This window comes from Patagioenas fasciata, chromosome 12 (genome assembly GCF_037038585.1).
Source record: "Patagioenas fasciata isolate bPatFas1 chromosome 12, bPatFas1.hap1, whole genome shotgun sequence".
Taxonomy (NCBI): domain Eukaryota; kingdom Metazoa; phylum Chordata; class Aves; order Columbiformes; family Columbidae; genus Patagioenas; species Patagioenas fasciata.
In genome coordinates, this window is record NC_092531.1 from 8104126 (window position 1) to 8121062 (window position 16937).

The 16937-nt window shown below is 38.4% G+C and overlaps 1 protein-coding gene across 12 annotated transcripts in view; it reads right to left on the reverse strand.

The window, feature by feature from the left end:
* The window catches only part of SCAPER (S-phase cyclin A associated protein in the ER), a 151807-nt gene that overhangs the window by 132282 nt on the left and 2588 nt on the right, over positions 1-16937 (reverse strand). For 11 of the 12 annotated variants that reach the window (XM_071813778.1, XM_065847607.2, XM_071813779.1 and 8 more), the window contains exons 3-4: positions 13503-13620; positions 6443-6513 (exon numbers count right to left, since the gene is read on the reverse strand). In XM_071813778.1, the coding sequence (XP_071669879.1) occupies positions 6443-6513; positions 13503-13620 (189 nt within the window). Of the gene's footprint in view, positions 1-6442; positions 6514-13502; positions 13621-16937 lie in introns of those variants that run through there. The other variant, XM_071813785.1, reaches the window with a different exon arrangement.

Genomic DNA, 16937 nt, shown 5'->3' on the forward strand with positions numbered 1-16937 from the left:
CCTGGCCACAAGGGCACAGTGCTGGCTCATGGTCATCCTGTTGTCCACCAGGACCCCCAGGTCCCTTTCCCCTACACTGCTCTCTAATAGGTCATTCCCCAACCTATACTGGAACTTGGGATTGTTCCTGCCCAGATGCAGGACTCTACACTTTCCCTTCTTAAATTCCAATCAGGTTATCCCCCGCCCAAATCTCCAGCCTGTCCAGGTCCCGCTGGATGGCAGCACAGCCTTCTGGCGTGTCAGCCACTCCTCCCAGCTTAGTGTCATCAGCAAACTTGCTGATAGTACACTCAATTCCCTCATCCAAATCGTTAATGAATATATTGAATAATATTGGCCCCAGTACTGACCCCTGAGGTACTCCACTAGATACTGGCCTCCAACTGGACTCCGCACCATTGACCACCACTCTCTGGCTTCTCTCTTTAAGCCAGTTTGCAACCCACCTCACTACTCTATTGTCTAGACCACACCTCCTCAATTTAGCTGTGAGGATGCTGTGAGGGACTGTGTCAAAGGCTTGACTGAAGTCAAGGTAGACCACATCCACCGCTCTGCCATCATCCATCCACCTTGTTACATTCTCATAAAAGGCTATGAGGTTGGTCAAGCATGACCTACCCTTGGTAAAGCCATGCTGACTGCCCCTAATGACCCTCTTATCCCTGATATGCCTTGAGATGACACCAAGGATAAGCTGTTCCATTACTTTCCCAGGGACAGAGGTGAGGCTGACCGGTCTATAATTACCCGGGTCCTCCTTCTTGCCCTTTTTAAAGACTGGAGTGACATTTGCTTTCCTCCAATCCTCGGGCACCTCTCCCGTTTCCCAAGACTTGGCAAAAATGATGGATAGCGGTCTAGCAATGACTTCAGCCAGCTCCCTCAGCACCCGCGGATGCATCCCATCTGGACCCATGGATTTATGGACGTACAGACTACTTAATTGTTCCCTAACCCAGTCCTCATCGACTAAAGCAAACTCCTCCATTAACCTGGCTTCATCCGGGGTCTCAGGGGTACAGGGTTCCCCAGGACAGCCTCCAGCGGAGTAGACAGAGACAAAGAAGGCAATTCTGCCTTCTCTGTGTCTCTGTTTTGGATGGACTTATGAAGGAAAGTACTTTTAAGGAAGAGCTACAATAATGTTTTTATGTTGAAATATATAGAATAGAGAGCACAAGACTGTACAAAGTCTAGAGAAAATCTTCCTCATTCTCCTTAAGTGGATTCTCTTGAATTCCAGCAAATTGTGCCTAAGCTACAAAAAGTTCCCTGTATGTTTAGGAAACGTAAATGAACTTGTAATTCTCATGCTCAAATTACAGAATGGGAAAACAGGCAGTAAACAGATGATTTTTCAGTCACTGTAACTAAGAATACAAATGCCTTTCTTCTCTAGCTTTTAGGGGCCTTGTTTGATAAATTCACATCATAAACACAGTTCCCCATCACAAGAGAACAGAACCCTGACATGAAAATAGAACCTGTAAATTCCAGAGCTGTTTCCTCAGTAGCCTCTCTCTCTTGGTTCCAGTGAACTTAATCCCCTCTGTGCTCTACCTGTACCACACAGCATTAAACACAGCAAATTCCACTTTGTATAATGAGGAGGCAGACAGAGTGCTGACAAAATGGTTATGCTCTCACCTGCATTTGTGTTCAGATGCTAATTTTTTTGTAAGGAGGGGAAGAATAGGAACCTGATTTACTACAATCATCCTAACATCCTTACATATATCTCAAACTGCTCTAAGTGTACTCCAGATGAACCCCAGCTAATGTATGCACAAGAGCCATGTTCAGAAAAGATGCAGGTCATAAACAACCGATGAACAGGAATTTCAGAAGGGTTTCATACAGAATCACAGAATGTCAGGGATTGGAAGGGACCTTGAAAGCTCATCCAGTCCAATCCCCCTGCCAGAGTAGGAACACCCAGCTGAGGTTACACAGGAAGGTGTCCGGGCGCGTTTGAATGTCTGCAGAGAAGGAGACTCCACAACCTCCCTGGGCAGCCTGGTCCAGCGTTCTGTCACTCTCACTGAGAAGAAGTTTCTTCTCAAATTTAAGTGGAACCTTTTGTGTTCCAGTTTGAACCCATTATCCCTTGTCCTACCATTGGTCGTCACCGAGAAGAGCCTGGCTCCATCCTCCTGACACTCACCCTTTATATATCTGTAAACATTAATGAGGTCACCCCTCAGTCTCCTCTTCTCCAAGCTAAAAAGCCCCAGCTCCCTCAGCCTTTCCTCATAAGGGAGATGCCATGTATTGGAAAAAGCTCTTCCTGTTGTCCTTGACCCCTTTCGCCACATTCGATTCTAAGGAGGCCTTAGCTTTCCTAGTTGCCTCTCTACACCCTCTGACAACAGCCTTATCTTCTCCCCAAGTGGCCAGCCCCTCCTTCCATGATCTATAAACTCTCCTCTTCCGCTTGAGCTTACCCAGCAGTTCCCTGTTCAACCACACAGGTCTCCTGGCTCCCTTCCTTGACTTCCTACGTGTTGGGATGCTCTGATCTTGTGCCCGGTAGAAACAGTCCCTGAACACTAACCAACTCTCTTGGGCCCCTTTACCTTCAAGCAGCCTTGCCCACGGGATTTCCCCTAGCAATTGCCTGAAAAGGCCAAAGTTTCATACGTCAGAGTATTTCATATTTTTTCTTCTAAGACAGAAGAGTCACGTCTTAAAGAATACCTTGAAAAAAAGATGCTCCTTAGCTGAGGCCTTGTATATAAACCTTTAAAACAAAGCTTATACTGGCTAATTTACAACTCCTTTAAAATACAGTTTATAATGACATAACCTTAAATATAGAATAATAATTAGCTGTATTAAAATAAAAGTGTTACCTTTTGCTGCCTGTATTAATAAAATGTGACCTTCGTACAGTGATTAGGTTTCTACTCATTCTGCTAATATTGCTGACATAAAGGATCAATTGTTTTGGAATGGGAATCATGCATAACTCTCATCATTTGAAAGATACATTTTCAAATGTACGTTTGAGACAGTGTCATGGAATATGTTTTGATATTTAGCAATAAATTTTACCAATTTATTACATCTGGCATCTGTTTATCCTCTCTCTTATATGTCAGTCATATTTTAATTAGGATATCAGCATGTTGAACTGTGTTAAGTACTGTAAACTGTGGCAGCTCCACTATCACCCCCGTAAGTAGATTTCCAGCATCTAAGTAAAACCTAAGGAACATTTACAGTTACTTATACTCCAGTAGACCAACTTCGAAAGGATGTAAACCCCTAAACTACCAAATTTCTTCTAAACACAATCACACAAGCAGGTGAGCATTAAGTTGCTTAATTAAGCATTTTAAGTTGGTTCTAACACTATACATTTGAATTTGTCACAGCCTGCTATCTGCCACTCAAGGAAACAGAAGTGAATTTCCAGCGAAGAACCCAAACAGTGTCACATGCTTGGCACTTCAGTCTTCAGAAATTCCATGAAAAAAGATCAAACTCAGCAAACTGGTTTTGAACTTAATCAAGTTTGACTGGAACTGACTTTACTGAAATGAAAGCTAATACCTACTTCCATTTAAGAGTTGCAGTAAAGACTACTTTCAATGTAATTATACTGCTAATATTTTATACAGACTGCTATATTCTGTATAGATGTTTAATGCAAGCACCAATTTCTGACTTCAGAATTTCTGAGTTAATCTGTATATTGTTCAGCAGCATCTTTACCTGTAAGCTTCTTAGATAAATTTTCTGATGAACCAAACTAACCTTTCACAGCAAAAAGCAAGAAACGCTGGATTACATACAGACTTTTCAATACTGTAGTTCCTGTCCTGATGTACAACTATAGCTTTATTATTCTTATTCATCCTCCCTGGGATTAAGTTTTAATTAAACAGTATTTATTAGAAGTACATACTTCTGACCAGATCATATTTTTCAGCGTCACACTCGGGTTTGAGAGCGATGCAATAGTGAAACTCAATTTCCAGAGATGATCTCTCAGTCTCTCTGGTACTTAATGGGAACATATGGGCACAGGACAAAATATTTCTAACCATGTAGTCTGAAGAATGAGAAGGCAACAATCCCACATCTTCACCAAGGAGCTCTACCCAAACCACATAAACTGCACATACACCCCTGTGCCTGGTGCTTCCAGCCAACTATTAGTACATTTTCCACTTTGCTTAGTAGTTGAGGCACAAAACTCTTTCCACTGGCAAGACACAAGGAGACAGAATTTAGTTTATCTGAGCAGAGCTGTGAAGCTCCAAACCTGCTACTTTCTAGAAGTCACTCTCTTAATTGGATACAAGTACCTACTTTTGAATCTTTCAAGTGATCTCAGAGCCCTCAGCCTTTGACTGTACACTAATCCAAAATTTACTCTATGTTCCACAACTTTGCAGACCATCACACATTAAAAAACAAACAACCCTAAAAACACCCTACAAAGTGTTTACAACCACAAAAAATAGCTTGTCTTGGTCTCCCCTCCACGCTCAAATAATATGCACGTTTACCCAAAGTGTGATGATGTCTTATACAGATGTGATTTCACAGGCCTACACTGAAGCTTGTCTTCACTGTAACACCAAAACCAACCCAAGAACAGAAAAGATTCAGAGGTGCTAGTTCACATTATCTCACTTGCAGTGACAGCTGAAACCTTCAGCTGCAGAAAATGCAAAGCTTTTGTGTCTTTGAAGTTAAGAAACATGGGAACATTCCTTCCTACATCTTGAGTAACTCAGTGTGGATGATGAAAGTGATGTGAAAACTGAATCTCTTTTTTTCAAAACTCTTTCAGTAATTTGCCTTGGAGTTCTGGAAAGTATGAAGTGTCTATTTATTCCCAGAATGCCAAAATGTATTGAATGTTGATTTGCCAGCACCCTATTGACAGGAAGATGTGGTTGATAAGACCATATGTAAGAGTTCTTAAAAGTTTATTTTCTTGAGATTAGTGGTCCATTTATATGTAAAAGAAAATTGAAACTGAAGGCCCAACAAAAGTAACAAAAAAGCCAACAATTTGCAGCAGTACCCAGTGTCTGAAATGCAGTAGAAATAAAGGTGCTGAATGCCAAACTGAAGTGCCAAGAGGCACACACACTCAGCAGTCTGTTTCAAATCTTAATTGTACTCACTAGGAATGCACTGCTCCTACAATACAGTTTTAGTATAGCAATGCCACACAGAGCCACAAAAAAACAACCAAGTATTCCCCTGAAAACTCAGTATTTCCATAATCCCAAGTGACTAAAATAGACAGAATCCAAACTATATAGCTCATTAGTCTCCCAGCAGTTCCTTGTTTAACCACGCAGGTCTCCTGGCTCCCTTCCTTGACTTCCTACATATTGGGATGCTCTGATCTTGTGCCCGGTAGAAACAGTCCCTGAACACTAACCAACTCTCTTGGGCCCCTTTACCTTCAAGCAGCCTTGCCCATGGCATTTCCCTTAGCAATTGCCTGAAAAGGCCAAAGTTTGCCTTGCTGAAATCCAGGGTTGCAATTCTGCTTGCTATCCTGCTCCTGCCACATGAGATCCTGAACTCCACCATCTCATGGTCGCTGCAACCAAGGCAGCCCTCGACCTTTACCGCTTCAGCCAGCCCCTCCTTGTTAGTGAGGATGAGGTCCAGCAGTGCACCTCTCCTAGTCGGCTCCTCCACCCTTCGCATCAGAAAGTTATCGTCAAGGCACTGGAGGAACCTCCTGGACTGTGGCTGACCGAGTAGTCCTTCCAGCAAACATCAGGGAAGTTCAAATCCCCCAACACAACCAGGGCCTGTGATTGTGAGGCTGCTCTCAGCCGTCTGCAGAGGCCTCATCAACTTTCTCTAGTTGATATTACTTTATTATTTATTTATTTAAGCGATATTACTTCATTAATGTAATAAAGATTGTCAATCACATAGAAGAAACATGAATAAAAATAAGAGCAGTTTCTTCTTGACATTTCTCATACAGACTTGCTTTCCACCCATGACTCTCAGAAATTTTACTCACATGGATTAATTTTTTCCAGAACAGGATATATCGGCTTCAGCCATTAACACATGAGATCAGGAAATAAAGTATTCCCTTAAATTAGAAATTGGGCAGAAAAGTAGCATTTGTATCAGCAGCATGCTTATAGGAACAATATTCTGTGTAATTTTATTGAACAGCACTTCCCCTAAAATAGCTTGAATGCCAAAAAGTCATACACCCAAAGGTTAGGAAGTGCCAAAAGTAAAGGCTCAGGAACATAACCTAAATTCTGGTATTTTTAAGCTTCTGAATACTTGACTTTGAAACCCGAATGCTTCAAGAATACAATGTATACACAGTTTTATGAATCTCTCATTCACCCAATAATGTATCAGTAATAAGACAAAACATTTTCCTATTATAAGTTTTATGTCATAATCAAAATAAAAACCAAGCAGATACCTGCTTTGCAGTCTTGTGTGTTCCTTGAGTCACCCTCTTTGTTTTTCCACCACCTTGCCATTTTGGTTTTCCTATGGGAGAAGCAACTGTTTTAATCAACAATAATGATTTTAAGTAGATAGAGCATTCTAAAATGCATATATCCCATCTTGCAATATACTGAAATGGGCACAATTTACGAGTTAAGATGTTTGTAAACCTGTATATTCCAAATATATAATTCCCAGTTCAGAGTGTGGATAATGCCAGAAAACATAGAGAAAATCAGAAAAACTACGAAGAAAGGTAAGAATGACAGACTTCATTCAACAAATGTAACATACCTTTCAGTGCTCAATGCCTCCGAAAATCGTTATCATTCCAACCTACATGTCAAATATGATACTACTTTTCTATATAGATTAAGAAAAAGTCTGCTTTTGAATTACTGCTCCATTACGTTTTACTGAACAATTAGAGCAAGGAGTTTCTTTCTTAGGAAAAAAAATATAATCATTTAGTTTTTCTCAAACTGCTCAAACCACCTACCAGTAGATCTCTGTATTTTCTGCCAAGAAAAATGGGGACAATCAGAACTTAGGAATGGATTTAGTTTGCCTGCATTTCAGTAATCAACAGAAGAGAGAAAAACATTCACAGAGCATAAGTCAGTCCCCTCAAGATCTGAAATGCCTTCTCAAATGTACCTGTCTCCCTCCATTGCTTATATGAATTGGCTTTAGTAACTGTGCTTCCAAAATTGGTTTAAATCCCCATAGTCAGAAAAGACGATTTTAGGTCTCAGTGCTGTGGTGGTTGCAATTTCTTAACTGATTATCTTTGCACAGATAAATTTGGTTTAGCGTAGAGCTACCTGACATGTTTGCAGTTCATCTTTGAGATTTGCTCAGGGGTAATTTTTTTTTTTTTTTTTTTGGTTAAAGGTTTATTTCTCCAATTTAGTATCTAACTTGCACAACATGAAAATCACAGGATCCAATTACCAAAAATGTAAGCAAGTAGACAAAACACTAACTGTGGCAAGAGTATTCTCTAGCACAGATTACATCTAAGTTTCAAGATTACTTAGCTGGATGAAACCAAGCAAATAAATGCATTTGTTGAATATAGTTCCTTCCTTGATGGCTGAGATTATTCTTGAATTTGAGAATTGTCCAATTGAGTTTTTAACAGTTCTTAAGCCAAACTCGCCAACACGGTCTTGCTGTTTTACATTGCTCTGGTTATGTAAAGCAGCTGTAAACCACTCTTCACCAAGCAGTTGTACATCAGGTTTTCATCATTGGCTATCCCAGGGAACAAGGCCTTTAATTTTAAACAAATTAAAAATTATTTGCTTGGTAATTAATTTTTAAAATGCTACATTAGCCAAAACAACAGGTACAAATTAATATATTGAACTCAATTTAACAGCATTCAGGAAAAAAAATTATTCAGCTACTGTATTTATAAAAACTGCCATTTCACTAAGAAGCTTAAACTGTGGATCAGTTACATGTCAGAATTACAATTAGTGAAACATCTTAATCACCAAAGTCTCTCTTCTGAGCTGATTCACATTCTGCAAAGACAAGATTTTGAATGCAAAGCCATGCGGACCTCGCACAGTGAAAAGGCTTACAAATATGAGCATGTTTAAGTTTAAAAAGGGCAATGCACACAAAAAAAGTTGCAGGCTCTTTAGAGTCTATAAAAACCAGAATACTAATCCATCATCTGAGAACTGGGAAATGTCTGAACAATTCCCCAGTAAAGACAAAAGCAAGTTTTCAGGTACTTTCTATATAAGGCAAACACAGAAAACAAAACTTGTGTAAATACCAGGTGTTGCAAACTTAAAAGCAAATAATTTGTAGCAAGGACTATTTTTTTCTTAAGGTGTGTGGGCCAAAAAGTTTTGTCTTTCAGCAGCAGCCACATTTCCAAGCTTTATTAGCCTTTTTCTTCTAATAAATGCCTCTGGTTATTAGATGTCTTCCTTTCTGCTTTTTCCTTTTATATTCTCTAGTAGTGACCACACAAGAGCACCATTCAATCGTTATGCGTATGTTCAGTGACTACTGGTGTATATAACCATACAATACTAGTGTTGCTATGAGATGCATAGGAACCCAGTGACATATGAAGGGCATTACATGCTAGGAATTTACTGAATTTTAAGTAAAAAACAATAGTGAACAAAGATTATCATCTCATTAGCTATTAAGTTACCAATGCAAAATATATGAAGTAGCGAAGTTTTGCAGCATTCAGGGAGCTACGGGAGTATTTTACACTTGAAGTCCATTTCTTCTCTGTCTGGTACTTAAATACGAAGCACACGCAGTTCATGGTTTGTGAAGACTTCCTGTCACAAAAAGCAAAGGTGCTAATATCTCCAAAAAAAAAAGTCACTGATAAACTATTTTCAGAATCTATCTTTCATACTAACGATCTCAACCATCATCTCTCTCATCTCTATCTTTTGTACAGTTTTACTCATATGAGAAATGTGGGAACTGCCTTTACATTTAGTAATTAAGAGCAACCCTCATTTCTGTTCTCACTATGGCAGAGATCAACTGCGTATGTTGTTCCAGCGCCTTTGACACTGTTTATCATCAGACCTTCAGCAGGAACGATCACAATTTTCAATTATATTTCTTTTCATCTCTTTGAATTAATCTGAGGATACAACTGGGCAAGCATTCTGTTCCTTTTCCTCCAGTTCTTACACAGAGTGTGAGAAATCTACTCTGTCACCTCTCCTCTTTCATATATCTACAAGGCCTCTAAGATAGCCATGTACATTGCAGTGCCATTGCCACATATAGCGCATCTGTACTGCAGAACCTATCTTACCAGCCCAGCAGATGTCCATCTTAAGAAACATCTTTGCAAAAATGAGGCTTGGAAAAGACCTGGTTGCCTGAAGCTCATTTAAAGTAAAGCAGTGGCATCTGCCTGGAGGAAGCAACCAGATGAGACTGGTATTTTTAGCCCTTAATTGAGGAGGCATATTGAAGTTTCTAATATTATTGTAAACTGTATCTTTTTTAAAGTTTGTAGAATAGTAGTAGACATGATTTTTCTACTAGGGACCTGGAGAAATTACTGCCTTTAAGCATGGGTCTAACCAAAGTTCTCCATGTTTTTCCACCTCTAGACTGAATTGCAGCAATATATTCTGCACAGAATTACTTGTACAAATCACTGCCACTGTCTCACCCAGAATATAATGGCCCCATATTCACTTACCAGCACTAGACTGGATTCCCATTCGTTTCAGTGAAATTCAAGGTTCGAAACTTCTAAGCCTCAAAGAACACCTTTCCCTTCATGTCATGTCTGCCAGTTACAACCAGATCGAATGTTGCTGGGGCTTACACACCATGTTTTCAGTCATGACTCTCAGAGGTTCCTTACTTGGCCGGAGAGCCAAGTTTCATTACTTTCACCACATAGTACAAAACCTATTTACTCTACCAGGCTTTTGCTAAAGGAGCAGGTTACACTGAAGGCTCCTCAAAGTGCACCAGGTACCTTTCGACCAATAAAATATGTTTCCTTTACCTGAAAGGCTTAATCTACAAATGAATCCTATATGGTGAGAGCCCAAATAATTTTAAATAAATAGGAAATAAGAAGAGAACAGTTACAAGATTTTTCCAATTTTTGACACATCTCTTAAAGTTTCAAAGGTACCTTACCTTCTGTTAACATTTACACGTCAAGTCTCTGGGATATTTTAACTGTTACTAATACCATAGTTTAGATTTTGTAATAAAACTTGTGTGTACTGCTTACGTGCATGCAATGCCTCAAATTTCATGCTGGGCACATGAAATAATTACAAAGGAAAAAATTCTGAGGTCTGTCATTAGCACGATCACGGCCTTCCAATGTGGACAAGATCTAAGTGACTGCAGAAGGCAGCTGGTGGCTATCAATTTGGAACACAAATTTAATTCTGGAGACAGAATATCAGACTACTGACATCTAGACAACTGTAAAACCATTCTCCTAGGGCACAAAGTCAACCATATTGTTAATTATTCTATCCAACAGAATCTGCTGCATATTAATGAATTCTGTGAAGGACTACTTTAATTTCAGGAATTGAAATGTGTTAACAGGCATACTTATAGATCAGTGCCACCACGTGTTGCTGGAGGTGGATTTTCTCATGTCATTGATCTGTATTCATAACTAGAGTTTCAGCTCTGACATAATAAGGGTGCATGCTACTCCAAAACACCTAGCAGAAGTGCTACCTGCCATTCCACAAATCTCTTTCCTTTTTAAGGAAATATCTCATATTGACAGTAATTCTATATTTCCATTAAAGAATCAGAAGGTTTTGATTATAATCCTTTTCATTACTGCTCTTTTTCCCATAAGAAAAGAAAAAGAAAGATAAAGGATATATGAACTGAAAAAATTAATCCAGTATTTTAATTTATCAACTCTCCATAATATTACCACTAATAATAGCAAATGCTCATACCCTCACTGTTTCTGCAGAAAAAAACAAAATGACTAACAGCCTATACTACAAAATGTTAAATCACACTGTTACTGCCAAAGCAATATCTCTGAACGTTACGAGCAGAAGAGACTGCACTAAGACAGAATTCTGCTTTGTACAGAAGGGTTGCAGGATTGGCTCAGGCAACCTGAACCTTTGGCCTGATTCACACAACTCTTCAACGAGTTACAACTGTCCTAATTCATAATATTGCTGTATCATTCCTCCGGGACAAAATACATACTGAAAGATCAGCATAAAATGAATCAGAGCTCAGTGACACCAAAATATATACCCTCTATGCCAAGACAAGGGCCAAGGGGTACAGGATCTGGCTCTGCCAGACTTTCTTCAGCTACAAGTTCCTTTCCACAGGGAAATTTTCCATCAGGCAATTACAATCTGATTTTTGTATTGTGCAAAAAGGTCAGTCTATGATTTAAAAAGAAGAAAGCACCAGTGACAAAAAGTTTAAAAAATTACAATGGCACTAATACGACCAAAAGAACGAAATTAATATAGCTACTTGGATTTTAATTATCATATATAGCAACTGTTTAATGAAGGCTAAAAATTCACTTTCACACCCATTCTTCACTGTTTAGCAGAAAACGTTATGACTTGGAGAAAATATTCATCTACAATTCATGTTCACTCATTTTTAAGGAAAATGTCTTACTCGAAAGTTTCCAAAATAATATTACAAACAAGGTAGTATTAAAAATAAGACTTCCACAGAAATTGAATTAACTCACAAGCAGCTCAAAAATACTGCTTGAAATATACTCTGTGTTCCTTTCACATAAACTCATTCATGTTACTACCTTCTCCAAAAGAGTAATCCAGAATCTAGAAACAATTTAGGTCCCAATTCTAATTCTGCTTAGATGGCATATGTGACTAGTCCAATAATATCAATGGACACACTCAAGAACACTCAGGAAACTCTAAGACCAGCAAACAGACAAAAGGACCTTCTGGAGACACATGTAAATGAAGCTCCCTTAAGAACACAGAGCTGGCCCCCTTACAAATCCACGTATTTCTGATCATAAACTGAGTAGCTGCTGCATGTGATCCAGTGCTGGGAGGCATGCATTCTTTTCAGTCAGATTGTGCTCAAATCTTAGATTATTTCAATTTTCTCTTCCTACCCGTAGCTAACAGAAATTCACAGTGCATGTTTTTCTGCCGCTGCTATACAAAATGTACTAAGGTAGCTGGGTCAATGCTGAAGTAAAAGGGTCAGGACTGGGAACCAAAGCCTGTAAATGTGGACTTTTGTAATGAGGTTTAGAATGGTTAGCTGATAAACAGAAGTTATCTATCATTCTGTGTGTCATTGTTCAACTGACATACAACTGAACTAACTGCAATTTCCTTGATGAAACCTGTATTAATGTCCAAACACAAACATCTAAATAGGTTTTCATGCATCTCATTATCTTCTGTGACTTTAGATTTTTCGGCTTTAAAAAAAAACCAAAACACACAGCCACAAATACACCTCAATGCATAAAGCAAGCCAAAGACAGTTTGAACTTAGCCTCAGTTTACTTCAAGCACAGGGTTAATTATCTTGTAACTTAGACATAACTGTTCATAGAAATATCTTTTCCACTGGCAGAATCACACAACAGCTGAGGCTGGAAAGAACATCTACAGATTATCTAAGCCAACGTCCCAGCTTAAAGCAGGGTCAGCTAGAGCAGGCTTCCCAGGACTATGTCCAGTCACATTTTCAGCATGTCCAAGGATGAAGATTACCCACGGTTTCTCTAGGTAACTTTTTCTAGTGACCAACCACACTCACAGAAAAAAAACTAAACTAAACTAAAAATTTACTTTTAGCTACTTTTGCCTAAAACTCAAAAGCAGCAGGACCTCCACAGGGACACATGAGCTACAAAAAATACATGAGATGAAGTTCTCACAAACAACATTCTGACATCTGGAATAGCTTGACGAGCATAAAAATTATTCAGTTCCTGGTTCCTTAAGTCATCATACCACAAGAGAATATTACAACAGTAACAAAACTGTTCTGAGGACTTGAATTACAGAAAACTGTCCCCACATACCCCTTCCTTAAAGAGTCTTCACAGATATTTAACAGACCGAAGTGATACTAAAAAAAATTTCCAGACTTGTTTGTTTCAGAGCATAGAGAGCATTTGTTGGATTGTTCTAACTCCTCCCTACAATTCTGAATTCCCAAGTTAAAAGAGATCAGCTTTTAACAGCCTTTTCAAAGTCCAGTTCTTTAAGTAACATAAGTATCTTGATAATGTCAGCGGCAGAGAAGAGCCTTAGATGTTGCTTAAAGACCAAATTAAAAGAGTTTTTAATCTGCCACTGTGAAGGTTTTATAAAGTGATCTGTCAAATGCATAGCGCATTTTGGAAAAAAGCTTCATAATTGCACTATCTATGCTAAACATAACCATTAATTTTTTTACAGAGAAATCCTATGCAACATGTTTCCATACAAGCAATTCCAGTGGACAAAGGACTGGCAGAGAAAAATTCTGGGGGAAGACTGCTGAATACATACCATCACCTTCTTTGTTTTGCAGGGGAACACTCCAGGCAATTAGGTTCCTTGCTGTACGTCCCTCTTCTGCAACTATTTTCCTCACTTTGTCATGACTATTAGAGCGTTGGAAAGAAGCCTGAAAACAAGAAATACAGGAATGGAAAATATGTGTGTATATTATTTTTCGGTTTGATGAGTTAATTTCATCCAATATGCATTAAACCATCCAAAGTGGAGTGCACAGGTATTGAATTTTCACCAAATATGTGAAACAGGTGTACACATTCATTTTCACAACCAATCATTTTTCTGCATGATAAGCAGACTGATTCATCAACATGACACAAGAGATACTACCCAGCCCTCAGTATGGGTATGTCTACACCACACATTTTTAACCTCCACTTCACTGATTGTCAATGCTGCTAGAGCATCACAGTAGACTTCACAAACGTTTTAGTTACCTTGTGCTAATAAGAACTAATGATTCAAGATAAAAGCTGCATGAGGCCAAAATACGTGCTAGCTGACTGAAAAGAGCCTGGAGAAAGACACAGGATTCACTAGGACTGTCTGAAATGAATAAAAAAACTCACACCTCTCTCACTGAGAGGACAAGAACCTAGCAAGTTCTTTCCTGGCAGCTGAAGTTATCCGTTATTACCAGAAAGCTACAGCTGTTGCAAGACAGAATGAGAGACACTGAGAATAAACTTCATTTATGTAATAAACACATATCTTTGCACTTGCAAAATACACCTTTGCCAGACCTTTGAAACCAAATATTAAGAAATATTTCTATCAACTGACAGATGTCATTTAGATTGGACTAGATGATCATTGCAGGTCCCTTCCAACTGAAACAGTCTATTCGAGATAAAATCTTGCCCCTTCTACAGTGTATCAAGTTATTTCTCAGAAAAAAATTTGAAACAAAGCCAAGCTATATACTATAATGCTAAATCTAGGTACCATGATAGCACAAAACTGCTGACCAAAGTTATCTTTGAACACTGACAAACTGAACCACAAAGAAGTTACATAAATCTAACCACTATTTTAGGGACGAACAGACTGATTTTCTATAGTACTAATCAGAAGATGCATTTTTCCTCATATGACTCAAGCCTGCAACCACTTTGTTTTATAGTACTAGCACACCTTTAGAAATAGAATAAAAATTAATATATCAGATGAGTGGCTATAACTTATTAGGGTGGGAGGAAAGGCAACACAAATGAAAGTGCTTTTACTTCAATGCTTATATAATAATATTTAACCTAGGTTTCCCTCATGGAGATGTCCTCAATTGCTTGTTTCAAAGCCGCAGTGTGCCATCTAGTGCTCCACAGACCGGCCTTGAGATATTACCATGTAACTCAATAGAAACAAAGAACAGTACAGCTAGATATAAAAGAACTTTTGGAAAACCCGATGAAATAAATAAAGCAAATTATACCTTTTGGTCACAAGAAACCCAAGCAAAGCACGTGAATAAACAGGATCTGTACTAAACTGGTTCTATTCTATCCTTATTCTATGTAATTAATTGCCTATTCTTGCTAGGAATTTTTAGTAAGAGTCACTGTTTCTGCTGAATCAAGTTTCATTTGGGCTTTATTCCCTTTTTGTTTAACAATACACTTTCCATCATCAATCTAAGCTATAAAGATCCAGGAATGTCAAAGAACTATTTTAAAATCACTTTAAACTACTGCAGAAACTGCCAATGTAAATACTTGTGGTAGCTTACTTCAGAACAGAGTCAAATAATTTTAACTTAATGTCTCTGAAATGTACCTGTTTTGAACCAACGGAAGAATGTTCAGACTGCATTTTGCTTTAATTTATTCTCAAATCTTAAAAAAAAGATCCAAACACTCACCCTAGCTGAAACTGAAGCTAATCTATAGTACCCCCAACTGCCAAAAATGAAGTAAGTAAACAAATAAATCTTCCCTCATTTATTGCATCTTTTCTCTTAAACCCTCTACTAGCAGAGAGTGTTTACTCAACACAATCTATGAAATACTTAATTATGCCTTTCCTATGGCATAAGCCCACTCATTCTTGCTATGCACAGAGGACTTGGAAACCATTTTAATTTTTTTCTTTCCTATTATTTTTATGTTGTTATGTTCCATTACATCCTTCAGTGGTCTTCCTATCTTGCAGGCTTACCATTCCTATTCCTTCAGTATTTTTTCTTATGTTTCCCAAACCTTTCAAGTTTTCTGAATATAAGCACTTAGGGTTTTCTCTTCTAGATTGTCTCCAACTGATTTACATTTGTCTTTGAAAGACAAGGTCCAAAAGCAGACACAAATACGTCAGTTAAGACCTCCTCAACGCTAAACAGTGTGGACAGATTATTCACGTCTTTCAGATGATACTCCCATTCAATCACTTCAAAAGGAAGCATGGGGTTTTTTTGCACTTATAATATAATCATAATACGTAAGTCATGACATATCACACATAAATTAGCACAACTTTTACAGCCACAGAATAACAAAGCCTGGAAGGGACCTCTGCAGGTCTAGTCCAACTCCCAAGTCCATGTTCCCTAGTCAGAGCACAACCAACTCTTCCTAATATATAAACAGAATTAATTTATCTTGTTGCACGTACAACTTTTTATAATCCCAAAGCTCCTTTCTGCACAACTCCTGCCAAGACAGTTGTTTTCCATCTTTATTTTTGGAGATTGTTACTTTCATGTAAGTGTAAGACTTTGCATTAGTCCACAGCAAACTGACTTTTAAAATCATTTATTTTTTACAAGCCAGAAAGGTCTACAAGGAAAGCAGAAGTATCTCATCTTATTTCCAAGTACTTTTTATCACAAAACTAGAGCCTGACTTAAAATTCTAGTCTCCATAAGTTAGACATCTGTCAAAAGAAAAAAACAAACCCTTAGAGGAGGTCTTAAACAGATAGTTAGCAAGAAGAAGTGTACAGCCACAGAGAAGTGTAAACTCTTGTGGCAAAGCCCAGTGGGTATCAATGTGGTCTTCTTATTTGACTAGACACGAGCAAGCTTTAATACCCTCCTTGATAGGAGTCAAGTGATACTGACACACAGGTTCTTCACGGCTTCCTCAGCCTGGATCCCCCTATTTGCTACCTAACTATCCAAAGAAGTTACCTCTTCAAAGTGCTGTAGATACAATCATCTAAGAGGCAGGAGTAGCCAAAAATTTGTTTAGCCTTAAGTAGCAGATTTCAGTGATTTAGTCTGCACTGCTTCTTTGCATGGCTATGAATATTAAAAGACCTTTTCCGAGGTTTCTTGTTTTAATGGTGTTCATGTATATAAATACATTGCTGTAAACAAAACCACTGGTTTCATCCATCACATTCTCAAATAAAATTATTTCAGTTTTAACCTCAGTTACTACAAAGAACACGACTCTATTAGAATAACAAAACCTTATGGTCTTACACTGGAGC